Source organism: Pseudorca crassidens, chromosome 10 (assembly GCF_039906515.1).
Source record: "Pseudorca crassidens isolate mPseCra1 chromosome 10, mPseCra1.hap1, whole genome shotgun sequence".
Lineage (NCBI taxonomy): Eukaryota > Metazoa > Chordata > Mammalia > Artiodactyla > Delphinidae > Pseudorca > Pseudorca crassidens.
Window position 1 is genome coordinate 33491911 of NC_090305.1, and position 25011 is coordinate 33516921.

General features: G+C 48.3%; 1 protein-coding gene across 19 annotated transcripts in view; it reads left to right on the forward strand.

Moving 5' to 3' along the window:
- Positions 1-25011, forward strand: part of TRERF1 (transcriptional regulating factor 1) — a 295497-nt gene that overhangs the window by 268198 nt on the left and 2288 nt on the right. For 16 of the 19 annotated variants that reach the window (XM_067752932.1, XM_067752930.1, XM_067752927.1 and 13 more), the window contains 8 exons: positions 101-167; positions 1213-1352; positions 1487-1590; positions 3100-3175; positions 10797-10885; positions 12908-13021; positions 20044-20247; positions 22937-23184. In XM_067752932.1, coding sequence (XP_067609033.1) covers positions 101-167; positions 1213-1352; positions 1487-1590; positions 3100-3175; positions 10797-10885; positions 12908-13021; positions 20044-20247; positions 22937-23184 — 1042 coding nt within the window. The remainder of the gene's footprint in view (positions 1-100; positions 168-1212; positions 1353-1486; positions 1591-3099; positions 3176-10796; positions 10886-12907; positions 13022-20043; positions 20248-22936; positions 23185-25011) is intronic. The other 3 variants (XM_067752940.1, XM_067752942.1, XM_067752945.1) reach the window with 1 other exon arrangement.

A 25011-nucleotide genomic window follows, 5' to 3' on the forward strand; every position in this document is an offset into this window, starting at 1 on the left:
GTAGGAGAGGGGCCCTGTCATGACTGTTTAGGTAACTGCTCATTTAGTTTCTTCAGTACCCTTCCCTGTTGACCAGTGACCCCTGGTTTTTGTGCTTCAGACAGCATCGATGGCAGCAACGTGACAGTCACCCCAGGGCCTGGAGAGCAGACCGTTGATGTCGAACCGTAAGGAAAAGCCAATTATTCTTTAGAACAGAAGCCTCAGCCTAGAAAAGGGATGGGGAGCTTTGAGAAGTGTAGCTAGTGCTTCTGGGATCAGAGTGGCCACTGGGCAAGAAGTTGTAAAAAATGTAGGATCGTGGTATTTCTCAAGTACTGTTGTTTCCCTGTAATTGCCAGTATGTCAAGGCCTTTTCTAAAGACTAAACACATTAAAAGCAAGGAGCCTTGTGTTTGGAGAACCAGGCGTCCCCATCTGTGGCTCCGTGAGCCAGTTTGGTTGGGGCCGCATGCCTTCACATCCCCAGTGACATTGAAACATCTGTCTTAGGGCGCCTAGCTCTCCACAAGGCTCCATCCAAATGCCCTTGATCCCCCAGCCCCTCCCTAAGATTCTTAGCTGATCCTCCAAGTGGCCTTGTTGAGTAATTGAGTTGGGGGGTATAATGGAAGAGAAAGCTGGTTATTTTCATGGATAAGCACAGAAGAGGCCAGATGGTAGAGTGGTGAGTAGATTGAGTCAGGAATCAGGAAACCTGGTTCCAGCACCGTTTTGTTATTTGATCTTGATCAAGTTAACCTTTCTAAGCTTTAGTTAATTCATCTATTGAGTAGGAATAATTATCACTGCCTTGCTTACATCACAGGTCTTGGTGAGGTTCAGATGGGATCATTTATGTGAACGTGGTCTGAAAGGGCTAAAAAATGGAATAAGCACTTTGTATTTGTCCCATTGGGTTAAGTGGTACCCTCGGCCGTGCTCTGGGCAGCCGTTCCCTTGGAATTAGGACCCTCCCTCTCCCAGTTATAGGGAGCTTTGAAGCCCCAGGCAGGCTTCTCCCTTGCTCCCCACAGCATCTCTCCCCAATCGTAAAGCTATTCCTTATCCCAGTGGAAAGGCCACGCCTGGAATCTTCAGATCACCCTGTGAGGAAGTGCCCCTGCATTCTTCTTGCAGAAGGAACCGGCTTCCTTCTTTTTCAAGTCCCTGACAGTTGCCCTTGGTCTCAAATTGAAGACCACACTGTTGCTTTTCTTCTTGTGATTAAAGACGCATCAACATTGGCTTGAGATTCCAAGCGGAGATCCCGGAACTCCAGGATGTCTCTGCCCTGGCCCAGGACACACACAAGGCCACACTGGTATGGAAGCCCTGGCCAGAGCTGGAAAACCACGACTTCCAGCAAAGAGGTATTGGCAGCAGGGGAAGAACTGGGCAGGAAGGGCTGGATCCTCTCCCGGGGGCCTCTGGCTCCAGGATCGGTTTGTCTTTCCGGTGACCCTGAGCTCTTTCTGATGCAGTGGCCTCTCTTTGTTCCCAACAGTGGAGAATCTCCTGAATTTGTGCTGTTCCAGTGCGTTGCCAGGTGGAGGGACCAATTCTGAATTTGCTTTGCACTCTCTCTTTGAGGCCAAAGGTGATGTGATGGTAAGGAACTGTGAAAAGGAGGCTTCCCAGTTCATATGCTTCATGTCGGAATTCTGAAAAGTATTTTACCAAGTTTCTGTGTTGTTTCATGCCCCTCACAACCAACTCTTAAGATGATGGCCAGTTGGTGTGCCTCCCATGTTCCTTATCTCAATGAGTAGGCCAGGATTTGAAAGCCTGCAGAAAACCTCCAGTTGGATTTCTGTTTACACATCTGTTCCTAAGTAATAATGATGGCAACGTGTGTTTTGGGAAACTAGAATTTCTTTTCAGCAGTCTTGTAATTCACATCGGGGAACAGGTCTGCAGTGATGGAAGTAGAAGGCCTTCCTGAAGCAAGGCTTGGCCTAAAATAGCCTGTCATACTCTGCTTGTCATTCCTCCCTACCTGGAAATCAGCCAGAGTTTGACGTTCATAGAACCGTTTGCTCCCCTAACCAAAGTGAAATGTTCGCTGTGCACCATCTGGTGTCATTCTTCCACTTTTGGCACAGTTCTCTGGCATCCCCAAACCAGAACTTTGGTGCCCTTTTCCCAGAATCAGAGCTGACCATTTGCCTGCTCAACCTGGACCCCTGGCTGGAGCACTTTGTCACTAGCCTCAGCTTCCCCTTTAGTAAATACATGATTCTTATACCAGAGCTAACCTCCTGCTTTTTTGATTTTATGAAAATGTGAAGGTAAACAAATGTCCCAATACTACCTTTTCATGAGATTACTGATACCCTTCAAGGGTTCTCTAGAATGTTGGAGAACTCTCCTTGACCTTTTAAGATCAGTGCCGCAGAGCCGTGCTTCTCAAACTGTTAACGTGCACGCACATCACCTAGGGAGTCTTATTAAAATGCAGGCTCTTATTCAGCAATTCTGGAGGTGGGGCCCAAGGTGCTGCATTTCTAACCTGCTCCCAGGGGATACCCGTGCTGCTGGTCCATGGACGACACTTGGAGTAGCAAGATTTGAGATCCCCAAACCATCCACAGCTCAACTCCACCTGCACCACTTTTTTAACAAACTCAGTGAGGCTGAGGGACTTAGATTTGAAAGGGTTATTTAGCAAGGCTCCCTGGAAGGACAGTATGTAGTACAGTTATTACTAATATAGCTGTTGATGTTCAGTTGTAATGAAACATGTGATTTTTCTGCAAAAACAGTTCCAAGTCACCCACTCATTTCCTTAGAGACTCAGCCTCCAAACAGAGGAGGCTCCACCGTATCTCTGAAGCTGGGGCCCTCACCAAGGAAGGAGTGGGTTTTGGCTGCCACCTGGGTTTTTGGGACAAGACCAGCTGGCTGCAGGCATGGGCGGAGGAGGTATTAGGATGATGAGTTCTGTTGGGTGCTGACCAGAAGGAAGACCCCAAATCGGGGAGTCTCCTCTGTTTTTCCTTCCAGCCCCCCAACCCCGGGCCCTGCAATGCTGGCTCGTTTTCCCCATTAGGCAGATGGTCTTCTGAGGACACAAGCCCCGTGACTGACTCTCGCCTTTTCTCTCCCACGGGTCTGCAGGCTGCTCTGGAAATGCTGCTGCTGCGGAAGCCAGTCAGGTTAAAATGTCACCCTTTAGCAAATTACCACTATGCCGGTAGGTTGCCCGGAGCCCTGTGCCCCCTTGCTTCCCGAGAGCGGGCTGTCTGCGTGTTGGTCGTGTCCCCTTTTAATAACAGATAGCACCCATTCTGTCCTCAGCGCCGCTTGTGCTCTCAAGGCCTCTGGGGCGTAGGTGGTGGGGCAGCTGTGTCGGCTGGCTGGTCGCTGTCGGGCGTTTGTCTGTCTGGGCCTGCCCCTCATGGGTGTGCCAAGAGCTGGACGAGGGGACAAGGCCCGCACGTGCAGCAGTGAGATCGGTGCACCCGGAGGAAGAGCCACAGGGGGTAGACCACAGGGGCAACAGCACGCAGCGGCCCCTGGGCTTTGGGATCAGTAGATGTGGGTTCACATCTTGCCTGCACCCCGTGGCCTTCTGCAGCCTTGGTTTCCTCACCTGTAAAGTGGGGCTCATACTCCATCCCTTGCAGGACTTTGTGAAGATTTGAGAGAGTATATGGAGCCCACTGCCTGGCACAGTCTAGTAGCTTTATTATTCATTGGTTGAACAATTAATGAGCACTTCCTATGTACAGGAAACTGTGCCTAGCACTAAGAGGGGGAAGTGACGGTGACAGATGTAGACAGAGTCCTGTCCTGTGTAGTTTGGAGTCTGAGGGGTAGGCAGTTATTAAATGACGGATCACTAATGGCGGGAGAAAGACGTGTACATGCACATGTGTATGTGTGCACGCACAGATACATGTACACGTGCACACACACGTACATATACATACGAGTCTCTCTTAGGAGGGGGTTGATTAACGATGGCATCACCAGTACGAGGGAAAGAGGACACACCTTGGAGAGTTGAATGGAGTTAGAGTCGTGCAGAGAGAGTGAAACAGGCTGGGGAACCTGCGGTGACAATGAAGTTGGAGTCAACATTTGTATTTCCGTTAACCAGTAGCCCTGTCCATTCTGGGGGTCTCCACGCACCTGCCTGGGTTCTCTGTTTCAGAGAGGGCTGGGTCCTCCAATGCCCCTTGGTTGTTAATCATTTGAAGGTGTCTCTGGTGCCTGGGGGGACCGTGCGTAGATGGGTGCTAAGTACTTCAGTGGCCTTGGGGACCCAGTAAATACCTTTTCCAGTCCTCAGTCCAGGCGGCCAGATGTGGCCTCAGGTGAGGGCTGTTCTGCAGATTCCGGCGTGTTCTCAGGGGGCTCCCTGTGACCCCCACCACCGTCTGCCTTGCAGAACGGGCTCCTCTCCCGAGTTGGCCCTCTTGCCTGTCATCACAGGGTGGAAAGGCCTCAGAAGCCACTCACCTGAGCACAGCAAGCCCGGGATGCCTGCCTGTGGATCGCTCCCGGCACACAGGCTGCTGCTGGCACTAGGCAAGCACAGAATGGACACATTGGATAAGAAATCCATCATGTAACCCCATGGCCTCAAGGAGCCAGTTTCTTAATACTGTCTCCATCATTTCCTGCTTGGTGTCTGCCCCAAGTGTGGGTAGAAGATGTAGGAGTTCTCTCTAATCTGCCATGGAAACAATTCAGTCCTCTTAATTCCCAGCGTCATCTGCTGCCCATTAAACCCTGACGGGCCGTCCAGCCTCCTGGAGCCTGGGTCAGGCTTCTCTGCTTAGCGAGGAGACTTCCCTAGCATCTGCTGTGGCTGCCCTCGGCCCCTGGGGTGACTGGGGTGGGCGGCGCCTCTGGGCTGCTCATCTCCAGCTGTGAGCAGCCTTGTCTGGGCCCCAAATTCCCTCCAGTTCTTCCCAGCATGCCAAGCAGGTATTGTGATCTTTTTAGTGTGTATCATGACATAAAAGAGACGGGAAAGCTATGGGCTAGAGACCACCTCCACCCCAAACAACACCAAACAACAACCTTAAAATAGTACTAAAAGCTTTGAAACTAGAAGGCCCTAAACTCTGCTAAAATTCAGTGATCTTCGGGAGTTGGGGGTTCCTGGGAAATCCTTTGCCCATCCCTTGCGCCCTTTCCCTATAAGCAGACCAGGAAGCACTCTTGTTGCTTCCAGAATCCTTTTGACCCTTGGAGACAAGAGAGGTGGAGCTGTCCGGTGTGAAGGGTTGGTGTCCCATTAGCTGTGTGTCCCCAAGAAAAGGGTGCTCACCTAGGTCTGCCAGTAATCTCTCTTCTCCAGGAACTGATCACAGACTGGGTCCCAGAGAATCTTCTAGAATTATGAGCACAAAGGACAAAGGTCACAGATCTCTGAAGTCTGGCCTGACTCCATCCCCTTGGCGGTTCCCTTCCAGAACACAGAGGAGGCCACAGAGTCTACCCCCGTCACGTGCCCCAGCTAACAGCCGCGACCGCCTTCCGCCCTTTTAACCACCCCACCCTCTGACTGGTTCCGGGTGTCAGTGAATCCCACCCCCGTGGCCCCGTCCTGCCTTGGCCTTCGTGCCAAGCCCTGTTTGGGTTGCTCTCCAGCAGGACTGTCAGCTCAGGTCCAGCCTTGCTGGGACACTGTCTTCTGAAATCTCCTTTGCTTCCAGCTCTGCGGCTGTGGCCAGTGTCACTCCCGCCCGACTCCGGCCCTGGAATTGCACCCCAGGCTTCCAGTTGTCTAGAGAGAGGTCAGACCTCCCCAGCCTGTGCCCTGGAGGGAAGGTGGCAAGACTGGTTTCAGGGGTGCAGACTGTGAATTGGGGGAGACAGTGACAGGAGCCTGTGAAAAATCACTTCCCTCCTGACCTGCCCTTCCACCCCATCCCATCCCATCCCAAGCAGTTCAGTGAGAAAAGGAAAGAGCGACCAGTGCTGGGGCCCAGGAGAGACATCACTGTAGGTGGGCAGCTTGGCAAGCCCGGAAGAGTCCTGTTAAGATCCTCAGAGGAAGGGGGCTGTCACAGTGGCCCCCAGGCTCTCTAATTCACACCCGGTCCAGACCTCTCTCCACACCCTCCGCCCATAAGTGGCAGCGGTTGTTTGCAGTGGCTCCCAGTCAGCGGTTGGGTTGGGTGGGGAAGGCTTGAGTGTGGGTCTGTCAGGGTGACAAGGATGCCTGGTTGTGATTAGAGAGCTTCCGGCGTCTTTGGTTTTTCCGTTGAGCCAGTAGTTCCTGCAGATGGGCACGGAGTGGAGGGGTGTCAGACCTGGCCCTGGGAGTCTTGGCAAGGGTTCAGCAGAGGCTACTGTGGGCCCCCACCATAGCCCAAGCGCTCACTGGGTCCTGAGCCCTGACCTGACTCCGGAGATGGGAGAGACCTGGAGGGAATATACCCGTTCAGTCGGGGGGAGGCCTGGTCTCTGTCTCGGAAGCTGCCCCAGTTTGGTGAAGAGACAGAATTACGTTCTCCAGAGAATACTTTGTAAGAAGCGCAGCTGTGAAGTCATCTCACAGGCATCCTTAGCCCATGTTGCTAGCTGGAGAGTGATCCCCTGAAGGGCAGGAACGGAGTTAATACTCACTCTGCTGCTTTGCCTGACGTGGCACTTGTGGAGAAGAGGCTAGTGGACAAGCTCAGGTTCTGGATTCAGATCAAGGCCTCCCTGCCTTTGGCCTCCAGAGGGAACTTTGGTATTACCCGATTCACCTGCACCCCTAAAAAAATTACTCAGTCTTCACCCATCATGGAAAACCTTTCACGGAAATGAAGATCTGGTGTAGAAACAGGTCCTCCTTTTTCTACAATGAACGTGTCTTTCTTATGTAACTGCTATAACAACAGCATCGAGAACAGTTTTTAAAAGCTTGAAAGGAAGACAGAAAGCCCCTCTTTAAAACATACTGTGCCCAAACTTTCTCTCACCCCTCCACGTCTCTTTTTAATTGCCTGCATTCGCTATAGATTGCCCCAAATTTCGCCACCATCCGGAGCCTGTTTCCCAGCAACCGAAGCTCAGAACATTTTTCCTCTGGATACTGTTCCAGCACCAGTTTCCTCCAGTTAATTAGGCTCTTTGTAATTAGCCTTAATCGTCTTGTTAGGGACCCCTGCTCATAATAGCCCACTAGCCAGGAATCCCCAGGGAGAATGGATGGGGGTGGGGAGGGAGGGTGTGTCATCAGCCCATCAACCCCAGGGACATGCTGAGTGGACAGCAGGGATCTCAAAGGGGGAGGGCAGGTGAGGAGTTGGGGCAGCCCCCTGCCTCGCTTTTGCATTTTATCCTGGACTTTGTTCAAGAAATAGAATCCAAGAAGGGCTGGCTTAGAAAACCTTGTCCAAGAATGAGGAAAATGCTCCTGCCAGACAGACCCCAGGAGGAGAGACGCTGAGCCTTGTCTGGATTACAGGAGGATTTCGGGGCAGGGAGGAGAAGGCTGCAAGTTACAGGTAGCCCAGAGTAAGGCTGTGGGTGAGCCCACACACGACAGGGAATGCTGCAGGGACCGGCAGGCTTCATGAGTGCCCACAGATGTCAGCAGGGGACAGCGTGTGTCCCACGGCTGCAGGCTGATTTGGGATCTGCCGTCCGAGTGGCCAGATCTGAAGCATTCTCTGTGCACATACTTCGGACTAAACACTGCCAGTCACAGCATGACCGTCAGGATCCCCGAGTCACAAAAGAGGAAACTGAGACTCAGAGAAGTAAACTTGCACGGGCCCCAGAAGGAGTGAGTGGCAGAACCAGATTCGCAGCCTGTGGTCTCCTGCGTAAAGTCACCCCTTTTATCACAGCACAGTGACTTTATTATTTGGGGCAAGCGCATCCAGATATTATGTCTATATACCCGGCTTCAGCCTGGGAATCCAGCCCAAGAGCCCAGGAGTGGATTCTCAGTCCTGTGGGCAATCCCATGATCAGGGTGCAGTGAAGATGGAGCGTGAGAACCAATGGACTTGTCTGGCCCTGCCTCTGCCTCTCAGTTTGTGGACACCCTTGTTGGACAGACACGCACGCACAGCACAGTCGCGTGTGCTAAAGCGCAGACCCTAGGACTACGTAGAGGAGCCATCTCTCACCATCTGAGCACCTCAGGTCGGGGGCAGCACAGAGAGGAAATTGCGAGGGTGTAGCCCACTTCCAATCCAGGACTGGTGGTGTCGAGTGGACACTCTGGGATTGGGAAGACTAAAGACCCCATCACAGAGCAGCAGCCCTAAACACCACCAAAGAGTTGATGGAGAGAAGGCCTCCTTCCCCCATGAGGCTTGAGGATCCCCCATAACAGATGGTCCAGGAGGTCACTTCACCTTCTGTGGGGTTACAGCTGGAAGGCCATCTGGGGATGTGTAGGGACATACCTCTCACAAGTAAACAGACCTGGGGACTTAACACTGCGGTTTGGACAGTAATCAGATGACAAGCTTGGCGTGGGGTGGAAGAAAGTGTGTCCACCATAGAGGCTGGGTGCTGGCCTGAGAAGGCTGCGTGGCCCTGTGAGTGTCTCACGGGGGTTTCGAGCTGCTCTCTGACTTGGGAAACATAGGATCTGGCTGAGGGTGGAAAGGATTCTCATTCATCTAATTGGGGGTTTTCATCAGCAAAATATTCCCTAACTTCCTATGTGAGGTGCAACCCAGAGCTGCACAGACTGGACCTGTATCAGGGCAGCACAGCAACCTCCCTATATGCTTGTCCAGGGGCTCAGCTAGTGTGACATGTCCCCATCATGGTCCTCTTACACCATTGCCTCTCTGATCTCTCTTTGCTGTTTCAATGGATACCTAAAAGGAGCCATGACTCTTCTTTGGCCTTTCAGTTGTTGGTTCAGCCTTTCTGTTTTGCTCTTTCTGTCTCTGCCTCTGGGCAAGGGGAGCAAACGGGAGCTGGGACCCGAAGCCCTTGAGCGTTAGACAGAAGTTGAGGAATGGTGATGCCGGTGCTCCAGAGCTCCAAACCCCACCGACATGCTCTGCTCACATCCACTCTAGCAAAGCCCCTCCGAACCTCTGGCCCCACTTCTCCCTGTTATGGTGGTTTGCGCAACCAGAGATGTCCTGGTCTCCAGAACCCGTGGAAGAGGCTTCCTTCTTCCGAGGGTTAATCAGAAAGCTGCTTTCCTTCTAGAATTAAAGAGAGAAACAAACCAAAGAAATCAGGTGGTGGCCCTACTTTTATAGAGGCCTGAAGCAGCCCAGCTGTGGAGAGCATATCCTACATCTGGAGCCAGAGCTCTTGGCTTAAGGACCCATCAGGGAGTCGCACAGAGAAGGTGTTTATTTCAGAAATCTGAGCTGACATCACTGAGTCACATATTTTCTCAAGGACCCGAGGCTGTCTGTCTCCTGCCTGCCTGCCAGGCGTGGTTTCACTTGTTTGAATGATTTGGGCTCAACCTTTCGAGGGAAGAAGCAATTCAGGTTTTCTTACTTGAGCCCCTCCGTCAAGCATAGCAAAATGGAAAACTTGGGCTTGTTCTGGTTGGAAGGAAAAATACTATAGTTTGGGGGATTACAGCTCTGAAAAGTAGAGGCTTATCAAAAGCCCAGCCATGTACCATCCAAAGAATCAGAGATACAGGGAATTCAAAAAATCAGAATGAGGCCGAGTTTCTGCAAACCAGCCACAGTGACTGAGCCCCCAGAAGTAGGACTTGCCTTGGAAATAGGCCAGTACCATTCTCTGTAAACATCTGCATATCCTGCTTTGACGAGAATGTCAAGTTCAGCCAGCAAGGCAAGATGCACCAGCCCGGCACTGCAAGGCCTCTTCTTCACTGGTCTGCAGATTCGTCAGGAACTGGTCCCTCTCACCTCCCAGCCTCATCTACTTTCCCTCTGCTGGAACCCTGTAGTCGAGCTGTACTGGATTACTGCTTCTTTCTTGAACACCTCCATTTCCTCATCTGTAAAATGGGTAGCAGTAATACCAATCTTACAGATTGTCTATTGAACCAAATGACTACTCTCTGTGAAGTACTTTAGAGCCTGGCACATAGTAAGCACTTATAAGTATTAGTTTTTTTCCCCTTGTGTCTTGCATGTAGTAAACTCCTAAGAAGTATCTGCCCAATGGATGAATGAATGAATGTGTCCTCTCACTGCTTGCCTCTGACTTTGCACATGCCACTTTCTCTCCCCAGAATTGCCTTCCATCTCCTTCTTGCCTGACTTGCTTCTGTGTCTTTTTAAACCCCGCTCAGGTGTTCTCTCCACCTGGAAGCCTTCCCGGCTGCCCTAACCTGCGTGTGGTGTCCCTCCTTTGTGCCCTATCGGCACCCGACCCCTCCCTTCATCCTCGCAATCATCACCTTGAATGCAGGGCCTCCTGGTTTTCTCCCCACTAGATTGTGAACATCTTGAGGGTGAAGACTGCTGAATCCAGCACATGTGAGGATCACTTGCTCCGTGAATGCTTGCCCTCATCCTAATTACATTAAAAAAACTGTAGCTAAACTCCGTTAAGCATTCATGGTTTTCCAGTTACTAAGCTAGACACTTTTTGGGCATTACCTTCTTTAACCTTCACAGAAATCTTAAGAGGTGGAGACGATCAGAATTATTCCCATTTGTAGGTAATAAAACTGAGTCTTAGGCTCAATAACTTGCCAAGGTCAAGGCCACGGCTGAGATCTGAACCCAGGTGTCAGGGCTCCTAACCATTACACTGCACTTCCTGTTCAGAAAGGAGTGTGATATGTATTCTGTCACATGCTGAACAGTTGTAGTTTGTAACTTAACTAAGTGAACCAGCAACCACAAGTGAGGAGAACTGAGCTGTTTTTTTATGAAATGTGTGTTTTGTTGTAGGTTCGGACAAGTGGACCTCCCTAGAAAGAAAACTGTTTAATAAAGCACTAGCCACTTACAACAAAGACTTTATTTTTGTACAGAAGATGGTAAGTATTCTTTTTCCCATTGCTTACGTGAAACCAAATTTGGGAAGTTGTACACCTAAAGATATATAGAACTATTTGGTTACTGGCTTAAGACTCTCAACAAAAGAATGTCTTCCATCTCTTGCTGGTAAAGGATGGTATTTGTTATGGATGGCTTGGCTCTGGTGTTAGGGATGTGGGGGGAGGAGAATATAGATTATTTGGATGTGGCAGTGGGGGGGGAGGGGTATTCTTATCTTAATTAAAATGTGTAATTCATGCATTCTGTCAGAATAAATAGACCTGAGGCTTCTGGTTCACAATTTATATAAACTATTTCATGTGTATTTGACAGATCTATAGTGTTTCTGACAGAATTGGGGGAGGGGGGATTGGAGAAGGGAGAATATGAGCCGTCCCCCTAGCAGAGTTTCTGGTGTTGGGCCCCTGATCATAAGGACAGTGTTAATAAAAATAATATGTTACAGGGACTTCCCTGGCGGTCCAGTGGTTAAGACTCTGAGCTTCCACTGCAGGGGGCACAGGTTCGATCCCTGGTCAGGGAACTAAGATCCCGAAAGCTGTGCGGTGCAGCCACATAATAATAATAACAACAACAATAACATGTTACATATATAGCATTTCACAGCAAAGTAGAGCTCTTTAACAAAGATGAAATAGCGCTTTATCCAGCACATAATAAACGTAATAGGCCTTAATTGGCTGAGAGATGGTTTAGACCAAAAGTTACAATGATTCAAGAGTATTTCAGCAAAATGATGAATGATGGAGCCATACTGAGTTATTAAGATGCTCAGGTCCACAGAGAACAGGGTCCCAGGTGACAGCTGCCATTGGCTCTGGGCTGGGCCTCAGTGTTGTCCCGGGTTCATGTCTCCTGTCCTTAATCCTGGGCCTTGACTGGATGAGAATCAGAATAGGTGGACTTTTTCTCCAACTTGCCTCCGTCTTCAGATCTGAATTCGCACCCGACTTACTCTGCCCTGGAGGCCACTGGACTCTTTGCTGCCCTCTATCCCAGCAGCTCCCAGGCTCCCATCTCTCCTGGGTCACCTTCCCCCCGGGACTGGTCTGTCCTCAGCCTCATTCCTTAAAGGCCCCGCACCTGATGGATTTATGTGTCGTGCTCACCAGGCAATGCAGGACTTAAAACAAGGGTTCTCTGGGACTCTATCCTCCCTCCCTGGGTGATTCTAATGTAGAAATTCATGATATCAGGTGGACATGAAGGGGCCACCTTTGAGGAGACCAGACTTCTGAAGGTACTCTTTTCATTCTCACTATGCAGGTGGCCATGTTCCTGCCCCCAAGGGGACAGCCAGCCTTTTTATCTACCTCCAGAAAACCCACATTATTGAACCCCACTTTGAGCTTAGAGCACTATGAACTAAACAAAGGAATGTTTTTCTCTTTAAAACACATTTATCTTTGCCCCTTTGGGGGAGAAGAGGGCAAGGCTTGTTTTCTGCAAACACTAAGCTCTTATCGTCATAACTTGTCTTATATTCCTGTTCGATTACTAAGGAACATTTTTCATAAATAGATTTTGAATGTCAACAAGTTGGAGAGCCAAATACATTCAAGCATTTGAAAAAGGATTTGCTGCTTTATGGGTTAAAAAAGGGAACGAGCTCTCTCTGGACGAATGTGAAAAAAATCTCCAAGCTTTCTTGCGAAAAAAAGTCAAGATGCAAAGCAGTACATAGAGTATGCTACCTTTTGTGAGGCAGAATGGTGGGGAGGAATATATTTTCCTGTTTGTTCGTATATATGTAAAGAAATTCTGGAATGACACCCAAGACATGAATAAGAGGGGCCAGCTGTGTTGCAGGGGTATGGGGGGAACAGGTGGATGGATGGATGGATGGAGAACGGGTGTGGGGAGGAGATTTTTCACCATGTATATGTTTTTATTCAACTGCATAAACCTAATACCTATTACAAACTTAAACTTGCACAAAAGCTTGCTGCTTTGCACCCTGCCCACTGCTGGAGCTGATCTTGAGGTGCCTTTCCCGGCAGGTGAAGTCCAAGACGGTGGCTCAGTGTGTGGAGTACTACTACACGTGGAAAAAAATCATGAGGCTGGGGAGGAAACACCGGACACGGCTCTCGGAAATCATCGACGATTGTGTGGTGAGTGAAGCTGCCCGGGTGCTGTTTCTTCGGGCCCTGCTCCTGCCCCATGCCCAGGTCCCTAAGTGGCTGGCACTGGTGGGTGACAGGCCAGTTCCCAGGTGAGATTCAGGCCTTGATTTCCTGGGATAATTAGGCGGAGGGAAGGCAGTTTTGGGTTTGACCCGCAGCCCAGTGATCAGTTCAGGAGATGAGGGCTGGCTCGCGTTCCAGGGCAGGTAGGCACCGGGGGAGTTAAACCGTGGTGGTTCCAGCCTTGATGTGGGTGACTTATAAGAGGCACCCCGACATTCTGGGATAGCACTTCCTGATCCTTCCACAGTCACAGATGCTCCTTACCAGAGAACTAACATGCCTTAGAAAGACCTAAGTGCACTCGGAGTTTACACAGCTTCTGTGAAGCATGCCCAAGGAGCAACGTTGACCTCTAGATGGCGCCAGGAACTCTCAGTTATTGGGGAACTAGTTAGCAGTGTGTAGATTATTCTGATCCTCACATCACCATTTATCCTTGGTACTGATTTCCTTCATTAGCAGACAATCCAAAGTTGTCTGCGTATTAAGATGAAGAACCTACTAAAGACATCACTAGGGACTTCCCTGGTGGCACAGTGGTTAAGAATCCGCCTGCCAGTGCAGGGGACATGGGTTTGAGCCCTGGTCTGGGAAGACCCCATATGCTGCAGAGCAACTACGCCCATGCGCCACAACTACTGAGCCTGCGCTCTAGAGCCCCCGAGCCACAACTACTGAGCCCACGTGCCACAGCTACTGAAGCCCGCACACTTAGAGCCCATGCTCTGCAACAAGAGAAGCCACTGCAATGAGAAGCCCCCGCACTGCAACAAAGAGTAGCCCCCGCTCGCCGCAACTAGAGAAAGCCCGCGCAGCAACAAAGGCCCAACGCAGCCAAAAATAAATGTTGCTTAATTTAAAAAAAAAAAAAAGAAAGAAAGAAGTTTTAAAAAAAGACATCACTAGATCGAAATCTTCTCTGAATGCCTCTGTGTGGCTTTGGAAATTACTACCACTTTTGTCCTTGTGGTTAACTCTCTTCTCTGCATCCACAGCCAAAGGGAAATCTTCTCACATGTTGTGGAAAACACGTATGTGTGTGTAAAAATTACGTCTTACAACAGATTACTAAACTCTCGTCTGCAACCATCAGGGAATGTGTTTGGAATTCATAAACATCGTGAATATTTGTAATTATACTTTCATTCCCAATTGTGTCCCCCATGTAAGTGTTACTAGCACATATGTGGGTTAATCTCTTTCACAGACGTTTACATAGTGCTTCATACATTCCAGGCATTGTACTAGGAGGCACTTTACACATATTGACTTTTTTACTCCTTATACCAATTCTGTGAGGTAGGAAACTGAGGCACAGAGCCTAGGTAACTTAGCCATGGTCAAAAGGCTGGTGAGTGTGTTGTCTGAGCCTGATTCCCTGGTGTAACACTTAAGAGCAAGCAAATGCAAATCCTCTTAGAGAAGTGCAAAAACACTTGGACTCATTAATGCTTCAAAGCCTAAGTTCCTAACTAAGAATTGATCCTAGCTAAGAAATATATACACATATATAAATTTATATTTGGACCCAAATATAAAAAAAAATAGACATCTGTAGAATAGAATGGTATCGCCATTCTTTTGATCAGAGATGGCAGTATTCTATATTCAGGGTTTCCTATGATGAGTTTTGTTTGACTGCCTTAAGTAGTGATATCTTATATCTGAATAGCCTTTTTCTCACCTGTGGCTAACGTTTAAAAAAGCAACGTGGACTCTTCTGGTTCAATCAACTAAAAACAATTGAGTTCCCACTATGTCTGCAGTGCTGTGGGTGACCCGGGGCTGTAAACCGGCCTCTGCCCCCTGCCCCAGGAGCATATATTATAGGTGGGAAGATGTGGCATACACAAGGAGAAAGTTTACTGTGAACCCCAAGAGTCTTTAAAAGTAGTATGAGATGAGGTCCAGAAAGTCTTAGATATGGCCTTTGGGGACTCTCTCTCATCCAGCTCTACCAGTCCTCAGGCAGAAGGTTGAGGCCCAGCGAGGGGAAGGGGCTTGCCCAAGGTCACACAGAGCATTGCTTTCTGAATGAGCAGAATAGACAGTAAATGAGGAAGCGCAAAGAATACTGGCCTGGGAGACCTAGGACCTGGCCCCTACGCTTACTGACCAGTAAAAGGGGGCCGATGGTTTAGATGATTTGGAAAGTCCCTTCCAATTCTGGAATGTTCTGGGATCTGTCAGAGTCATGTTTTGGAAGGGAGCAAAATCAGAGGATATGGTTTCCCAAATCAAGTTGATGTCTCTTCAACTTGGGTGTTACCAAGTGCCTAGGACAGTGCCTGACACGATATCAGCACTCAGTAAATGTTTGTTGAATGAATGAGTGAACGTTTTTCCCAGGTAGGAGTCGCTCTGGGTCATGGCAACAATCCCTCTATGAACTCCCTGGGAAGAGAGGGGGTGAACCAGGAGATTCTGAGTGGAGGAGGGCTACTAAGGAAGGTGTGACCACGTTAGGCACAGGCGCCATCTTGGACCAGCAGTGTCTTGCAGGTGGGTGGAAAGGCCCGAGCCAGCGTGTAGCCTCAGACTGAGGAGGAAAGGTTAAGACGTCACCCCAGGCACCACACCTCCTTGGGCTTATTTGCCAGGAGCCGATATTAGGCTGGGTCAGGTGCAACCACACCTTGTGACCTGTGAGCTGAATGTGCAGAGATGACTCAGGCCCCCCCAAAAACAAGAAAATCTTGATTCAAGGCCACTGTGGTAGCTCACAACTCCCTTTAGGGCACTGTGAAGACACAGTCAACCTTCTGAGGATAGTTTGCCAAGTGGACATGAAAAACTGGGACCATGCAAGGACGGGGAAGGTGCAGGAGGCACAGTCCTAGGAGGGGGTCCTGCTCTTGTCCTCTGGGCCTGCCTGGGACACTTGGTAGCTCTCCTCAATATTTTATTAAAGGGAGTATATTCCCCCCATATGGAGCACAGTCGGGTAGCTCAGGGACTTTTCAAGGGAGACGGGGGGGGGGGGGAGAAAGGAGGGTGAGGAGTGACTGCTCTTTAGGGGCCAGGAGGTCAGCATAGCACAAGCTCATCCAGCAGGTGACCTGACTTCTGGCCTGAGACCGTCACAGGCCCTTCCACCCTTGCAGGCCGAAGAGGAGGCCAAGGTGGGCTCTGCTGAGGAGGCGAGAGGGAAGTGCTGGCCATAGCTTCCTGTTCCCTGCCCAGGCTCCTGCTTCCACTCAAGGCGAACCTGTGGGTCTGGCTGTGAGCAAAATTCAGCACAGTTCAAGAAACCAGCGGAGGGCTTCCCTGGTGGTGCAGTGGTTGAGAGTCCGCCTGCCGATGCGGGGAACACGGGTCTGTGCCCCGGTCTGGGAAGATCCCACGTGCCGCGGAGTGGCTGGGCCCGTGAGCCATGGCCGCTGAGCCTGCGCATCCGGAGCCTGTGCTCCGCAACAGGAGAGGCCACAACAGTGAGAGGCCCGCGTACCGCAAAAAAAAAAAAAGAAAGAAAGAAAAAGAAACCAGCTGAGGCAGTTACCTGACTTTGGAAGACAGCGGTCAAGGCTCCGAGGGCACAGCTCCCCCATGGTCCCAGGCCTGAATTGCCTGCAGTGTGATCCACTGACAAGGGGCCTGGGGAACATCCTCCTTCCCTCTGACACGGAAAGGCGGCTGGTTCTCAATGGTTTTGAGAGGTTTAGCTCTGTGTTTGAGCTGAAAACCTAAGCCGTGTCCAGATGGACAGATGTGCATCTGTGGACCTGTGCAGGCAGGCAAGGAGCTAAGGCTGAGGCTTTAGAAGCAGACGGTGCAGGGTTTAAATCTCGATTCAATTTCTTTACCAGCTATGTGCTCTGGGGAAAATTCGTTCTCTGGCCAATTTCTCATTTGTTTAAAAAATAAAAATTTGTAGGGAATTCCCTGGTGGTCCAGTGGTTAGGACTCCATGCTTTCACTGCTGAGGTTCTGAGGGCCCAGGTTCAATCCCTGGCCAGGGAACTAAGATCCAGCAAGCTGCATGGTGTGGCCTAAATAAATAATTTTTTTTTAATGAAAAAAAAATATTGTGCAGGATTTTTGTGAAAACTAGCAGTGTGTGTGTGTGTGTGTGTGTGTGTGTGTGTGTGTGTAGTCCCTGATTCACAGCAGGCCTTCAGTATGTTGTCATCACCATCATCATTCATCAGTGACTGTAACACTCAAATTTGTGTCGTTGAAGAAATTTGGGTTGTTGAGCATTTGTGTTTTAACTTATAAATTTCTCATAATACAAATGCCATTTGCAGGCCTGAGAAATAAAAATCTCCTCAAGAAACTCTTATTTGGACCCAGGGTTTTGAGCACTTTGTGTAATACATAACCATCTCCCTGCTCTGTACTTGCCCACTTTTCTGCCAATTTTGGAATAATACCAAATGTTTCCTTTCATGATGCATCACGAAATGGCCAACTTGTTGATACAGAGTTCTACACGTTAGGGTTTTGTCCTCTGTCTTTGCATCTCTCGTCACATCAGTGAGCACTTTCACTTGATGATAAATCATTTTGTGAACATGCGTAGATTGCTGTTCGAAGTAAACCTGTCTACGTTCATGAGACATATATAATCACAGGACAGTATAATTTGATCTGTAATTTAATGGCTCTATGGAACTTTTAAGAGCTGTCAAACAATAGCATGGTGAGAAAATTGTATGCATTTGTATAACAACTTGAAAATTGTATAACAGCTGCTGTGGAATAAGTGCCATTGCCATTGAAAGTTACATGTAATTTACTTTAAATGGTGAGCTGTGGGCCTCCGTCCGCTTAATATCCTGGTACCTGAGACCAGAGTTCCAGTTCTGTAAAGGAATGGAGCGAACCCATGGAGTTAGACGTAACATGATTTTACCTGAAATTCTCTGAGGTTGGAAGGTGGTTGATTCATATGAGAATAAGGCCATTTAAGTGATATCCACCTGTATATTCTATACTAGTAAGAGATCTGTAAGCTTATATCATAAATCACTCTGTAAAATGTATTAAGCCTACATCTGTATTCGTTGAAGTCTTTCAGCAAATGTAATCATTACTGATTAATCCTAATTTACCCACTGGAAACTGGGACCATTTCTTAAGTATACCCTGTTAATACATGGTCTCAAATATGCATATATACCATATTAAATAAGGATAATACTGAAACAGTGAGCAGTGTGCTAAATGCCCATATTTACTGGGATTATCTTTCTCTCCCATCCCCAATCCAAACTGGAGAGAGAAAGCTGGTGGTTTCTGGATCCCAGGGTACTGCTACTCTCAGAAATCTTTGTTCTTGGAAATTCTGGCTCCCAGGTTCTAAGAACGTAACCCAGAGTTACGTTACTGTCTGGGGTAAACCAAACTGCAGACCATGTGCATGTTTTGTTTTGTTTTTTTTTTTTTTTGGCTGCGTAGGATCTTCGTTGCTGCGCGGGCTTTCTCTAGTTGCGGCGAGCAGGGGCCACCCCTCGCCATGGTGCACGGGCCCCTTATGGCGGTGGCCTCTCTCGTTGCAGACCATGGGCTCTAGGCGTGCGGGTTTCAGTAGTTGTGGCACACAGACTCTAGTTGTGGCTCGTGGGCTCTAGAACCCAGGCTCAGTAGTTGTGACGCACAGGCTTTGCCACTCCGCAGCATGTGGAATCTTCCCAGACCAGGGATCGAACCCGTGCCCCCTGCATTGGCAGGCAGACTCTTAACCACTGTGCCACCAGGGAAGTCCCCCGGCCCACATGCTTTAAGCAGTGGGTATGCAGAGAGCCCAGCAGAGACAGATGACCCATCAGGGTGGAAGGCAGCGGGACATCCCTTTTGTTTCTTCATTTGTAAACTAGGAGGACTGTTTACAGCCTATTCAGTGACACAGCAAACACACTTTGTACACCACGAAGTGCTGTAAAATAGACGCTAAAATGAGGTTGACGTAACACGGAATTCCCATCCCTGGTCCTCAGTCCTTCTAGGCCCGGAGGAGCAAGCATCCCTTACACACACACCCTCCCCCCACCCCACCCCCGTGAGGACTGAGATTGCAGAGTAAGGTAGTTAGTTCACTAAAAGGGCCTCCTAGATCCCTGGCCCCCATCCCCACCCAGCCCAGGTACCTCCTCCAGGCTATTCCATTAACTGTCTTGTTAACCTTGACGAAGGTCAGGACCTTCTGCTTAATTCTGCACCTTGTTGCTGTTCTGAAGCAGAGGGAGGGGACACAGTCACAAAGAGGATAATTATTCATAGAAATATTTTTCTTATTCTTTTTTATAGCGGGCCCATGATCAGAGACCATTATCAGAGACCAAAATATATATATATATATAGCACATGATAAATAAAAGGGAATATCCCCTTCCATTTCTGCTCCTTTTCAGAGTCACTGTGGTTCAGTCTCTGATCCTGTTTTCTGACAAGAACAGAGAAGAAGTGCATCAGAATGCCATGGGTCATGTGCCTTCCACAGGTCAAATCAATATCTCGGGCATCTTGCAAGGAAGTGTGTTAGAAGACCTTTAAAAACAAATCCTGATAGGTCTTTAGTCTCTGTCCAGAGGGGCTCCACAGTGTCATTACTGCTTGAAAACCCTCCTCACTGCTCTGGGGAGGCAGAGCTGCTGCAAGTGGGGTATCCTGCCTGTGTTTTAGTCAGTGGGACTAAAGGGGGAGAAACTCTACATACAGAAATCTGTATATCCTCTGCCTTAGGATATGTTTTTATAAGTGATAAGGGAACCCAAAGTGGGCTGGGGGGACTTTCTTGCCCTCAGAATTCCAAGTGTCCAATGACCAACCTTGCAGAAACCGTATCGCTCCCCAGAGGCCTCTGCCAGCCCTTCCTTATGCACAAAGAAGCCGATGCAGCCCCAGCGTCCAGCCCTTCTCTCCTCTCCTAGCTCCTGGGTTCTGTTCATCACTAAACATGCCATTTGGGGATTTTCCCCCTTTTGCTTTTATTGCCGTAACACCAGACGAGTGAAGAAGATGAAGAGGTACAGGAGGAGGAGGAAGACCCAGAAGAAGACAGGAAATCCATGAGAGAAGAGGAGAGTGAATTGCCCAAGTCTCCAGAGCCACCACCAGGCCCGGTCCTGGCTTCCGCAGAGGGGCCGCCCCTGCAAGCCCTGGGCCAGCCCTCAGGCTCCTTCATCTGTGAAATGCCCAACTGTGGAGCTGTAAGTGTCTCTGCGCCCTCCAGGGATCTGGGACTCCTGAGAGCTGTACATACAGCTGTGCCCGGCTTTAAGAGATGATGCACTTTGCAAAAGGTGTACTTTCAGCAGTGAAAGTTTGGCAGAGGGAAGTCCATGTGGCCATGCTTTTCTTTCTCTCATCCATTTACTTATTCATTCAGCCAGTAGATATTTCTGGAGTGTGTGTTCTCTGTTGAGCACTGTGCATGTGCTTGGAGGACACAGGTCCGTCCCTGCCCTCAGGGAAAATGTGATTCAGGCTCTACAATGGACCTTGACCTCCAGAACTTACACTCCTCGTTACTTGGTGCCCCCCTACTCCTCCTGGGCTGTGTCACACAGGTCATGTCCTGGAGACATGCATTTAAATGCAGTGGGAGAGCCCACAGAGAAGGAGTGTCTTTTTATGGCATAATTACAAAGATTTAGCTAAAGTTTATCTTTGTACTTTTGGGGGGAAGCAAACAAGATTTACTAAGCAAATTATTCATGTAAACAGGCTAAAAAGGTGTCTGTGTAATTACCTAACCTAGTACTTTTCAAGTACATTAGAAGCATCATTTAGCTAAAATAAAACCAGTTCACCATTTGATCACTAAAGGATGGCCTTACAGAATCTGTACTGGCCTGATCTAAGGCTCCCTGTGTATTTTAATGGATATGTTTTTTTAATTGTTAACTTTGGACTCTCAGTCCCCCGGGTACCCCACTCATCTGAATTGTTGAGCTTTTCCCAAATCAAGTTTCTAAAAGCTGGGCACACCTGTGCAGGCAAGCTCTAGAGGTATTATGCAAAAACTTAGAATGTTGCTCCTTTCATATGAAGCCCTGTTTTCCCCAAGTTAGTGCTTATCCTTGCTTGTGTGTTACACAGGATAATACTGTTTTCCAGAGTGCATTGAATGCTGCTTATTGAGTCTGTCACTTAGATGAAGAAAGCAACAGTCTTTAAAATAGTTAGATCCTAAAGCAGAAATTCACTTGACTTACATTTAAGAAAAAATGAAAAACTCCTTTTAAATGATACATACATTTTGCATTAGCTCTGAAGAGAACCTAAGAAATTGCTAGCTTGTTTCTATCTTTGATGTTTAATGAGCTGGACGCTTCACTCCATCATTGCCGTATTGTATACAGCGCTCCCTTTAGGGGATGATTAAGATGTGACTTTTTATTTATGTTTTACACATCTTTATTGGAGTAGAATTGCTTTACAATGATGTGCTAGTTTCTGCTTTATAACAAAGTGAATCAGCTATACGTATACATATATCCCCATATCTCCTCCCTCTTGCATCTCCCTCCCACCCTCCCTATCCCACCCCTCTAGGTGGTCACAAAGCACCGAGCTGATCTCCCTGTGTTATGTGGCTGCTTCCCACTAGCTATGAGATGTGACTTTAAATGACAGTGTCTTTGGTGAATTTGTTTAGAAATTGGATGCTTCCTCAATTCATAGTTTGGGTGTACAGTAAATTCTTTCCTGAGCGGGAAATCATCTTTTACTTTACCCAATCAAAAATGCTCAGCAAGGTGAATATTTTTTCGTGACTTTAAAAAACAACAGGGAAAAACCATGTTAGTTTTATTCGGTGCCTAACCATGGAGGTTTCGGTTGCTAAATCAGCGAAAGATTTTTTTTTTTCCCTGCAAGACTATAAACAGAACTCATGAACTTAACACAGAGTGACCATCTGTGTCTGGACAGTTCAGTGGGTACTCCCACTAGCTGATGCACTTAGCAATCTGGAAGTCAGAGCTCTTGGAATTCAGGGGTGTGGATTACATCCCTTTACAGCAGTGGATCTCTGCCGGGAATGATTTTGTTCCCCATGAACATTTGGCAACGTCCGGAGACATTTTTATCACATCTAGGGAGGTGCTCCTGGCATCTGGTGGGTAGAGAGGCCAGGGTTGCTGCTGAAGATCCTGTGATGCCCAGGACAGCCCCACAGCAAGGAATTATCCAGTCTCAAATGTCAGTAATACTGAGGTTGGGAAACCGTGCATTGTGGCAGCCTTCAAAAGACCAGGTCGTTCCCCTTTTTTTTATCCTGCAGTACAATGTCGGGGTCGGAAACGTTGCTTCAACACTGGGCTACTGATTGGGGCTTAGAAATAACATATAGAATATATCAGAGCAGCTAGTCAGTGTCTTCCAAGCTGTGTCTCTTGGGGTTCGAGGGCTTCCTAGGGGGGAGATAGAGCTGAGCAAATAGATTCAATTTTGGGGGGCTGTCTATTTCAGCCAGAGTACCTCTGCTTTGAGCTTTTGAATAAGACCTGATTTTTTTTAAGTAAAGAAAAGAAAGGAAAGGAAAAAAGAAAGAAAAGAAAAAAGGGGTGGAAGGTAGCTTCTGGCTGTTAAAAAGTTTGAAAGCTGGTCCAAACCCTCTCATTTTACAGATGGAAAAAATAAGGTGTTCAGAGGGGAAACGGCCCCATGGCCTCCCTGTGAGATGGAGGCGGTGGATTGAGCCTAGTCTTTGGTTATAACAGTGATGGGTTTCTTACTGGTACAGCGCTTGTGGTTGTGGTGTTCGATCTCTACTTTCTGTGGCATTTGCCCAGAGTGTGCTTATGTAAAACCCCTATGCCTTGTCATTAGACACTGTTTCAAGTATCACATGTTCTACCAATGAGTAACTAATAACCCTAATTTCCTTTTCAGGACTGTAGATGTCATGTCACTCCCTTTCTTCCCCAGGTGTTCAGCTCCCGACAGGCACTGAACGGCCATGCCCGCATCCACGGTGGCACCAACCAGGTGGCCAAAGCTCGGGGTGCTGTTCCCTCTGGAAAGCAGAAGCCTGGCAGTGCCCAGAGCGGGTACTGCTCAGTGAAGAGCTCACCCTCTCACAGCACCACCAGCGGCGAGACAGACCCCACCACCATCTTCCCCTGCAAGGAGTGTGGCAAGTAGGTAGAACTGGGCCAGGGACTGAATCTAAGTGTGTGATGAATAATGCCTCTGTAGGGGCTGGGCCAAGGTGGTCGGAGGTGTCTCCAGGTAGAAAAAGAACCCAGACTCTCCAGTTTTTCCTCATTTCATCCTTGGGGTCTACATGGTGCCTCATGGTGAGTGGACCTTGTCTCTGACTCAGAATATGGTCATTCTATGTCCTAAAGCCTAATAAGGATGGACATCATCAGAGAGCAAATCTCTAGTGACAAAACTTCACTCTTTTCCAGAAATGATGGATGGAACTCTGATTCCCACCTCTTCCCTTCACACCCAAACCATATTCACTAGTACTGACTGCTCTCTTTGCATCCCTGCCGAGTGATTTGAGAATGGCTCTAAAACATCTAATCAGGAACTCTGTGGCAGAGATGGCTTTCCTACCAGTACTGCTCATTCCTGCACCCAGGGCAGACATCACTAATCAATTGCTATACTTTTTGCTACCACATTAAGATAAGACTCAAATCCTTTAAATGCTAATGCTTCAAGCTGGCACAACCAATTGATCAGAGTTGACTCACGAGGTAAAGTCTATTTGTCATCTCTGCCGTTTTAAGTGTAATTTAAAACAATGGAAAGGGGAAACTGAGAGTAGGTGGTAATAACAGCATTAAATAACGTTTACTAAGCACTTAATTTTGTTACATACTTCATGTAGATGAGATCATTTAATCCCCACACAGAACCTCCATGTGGCGCAGATACTGTTTTATCCTTGTTTTTACAAATAAGGACTGAACATTAGGTAAATTTACTTGCCCCAGGTCATACCCCCAGTAAAAGCAGAACTGAGATTTGAACCCCTATGTGTTCAAGTACAGAGCCTGGGCTTCTGACCACTGTTCCAGCCTAGTGGTTTGCTTTGTTTGCTTATTTATTTATCACTGATGGCGAGATGCACACAGTTCCCTCCCACAGCATCTAGTATAGAATTCCAGTTTACTTCTCGGTGAGGCTGCCTCCAAGAAGGGTTGTCATAAGTGACTTCTTTTAGGAGCCTTGCCGAGTTTCTCTTCCTGTAACCTCCAGTGTCTCAAACGTGCAGTGTTACCTGGAGAGATGCCCACGAAGTAGCTGCTGAAACTCTACCAAGGGAACATCCCTAGTTGTATGAATGAGGCCAACTGGGACCTCTGTTTATAATATTCATCCTCATGGAATATTTCAGGTGTATTTCAGGCATCTTAATAATTCTGTTATTTATCAGTTACTCAGTATTTGCCTGGCACTGTTTTAAAGGATGTTTACGTGTATTGATTAATTTAATCTTAAGCCCGATGAGGTAGGTGCTCTTAGCCGTAGGTCAGTGGCACCTGCCAAAGTGAGTTGGAACTAGCAACTCTCTTCCTGCAGAGATGGGGAGAGAGACTTAGGCGTGGGTCCCCTCCTCTGGACTCTAATGTCCTTCAGAGCCAGGACATGATATCATCTTCATGTGAGCAAGGAATAAATGAGCCCCTGGATTGATCATCGGGCTTACTTACTTGAAATAGGGAAACCTCCTCAGTAGGACTCCCCCCTACTTGCCCTGGGGTGGGAGAGGCAGGGAAGGAGGGTCTCAACCAGTTTCTTCCCAGAGGAACCAGCATCTTTCCTCCACTCACTCCCCTCTAACAGGCGACAACTCCTTATTCCACTAGGTGGCGACAAAGGACATTTTAACAACCAGAAATAAGCATTTCAAGCTCTGGTTGTCTTTCAGTGACGTCCATAGAATGTTTTTCTTGTCTTGTTTTTATTGTTGCTTGGGACCGTTTTCTACCATAACTCCAGTTAAGATT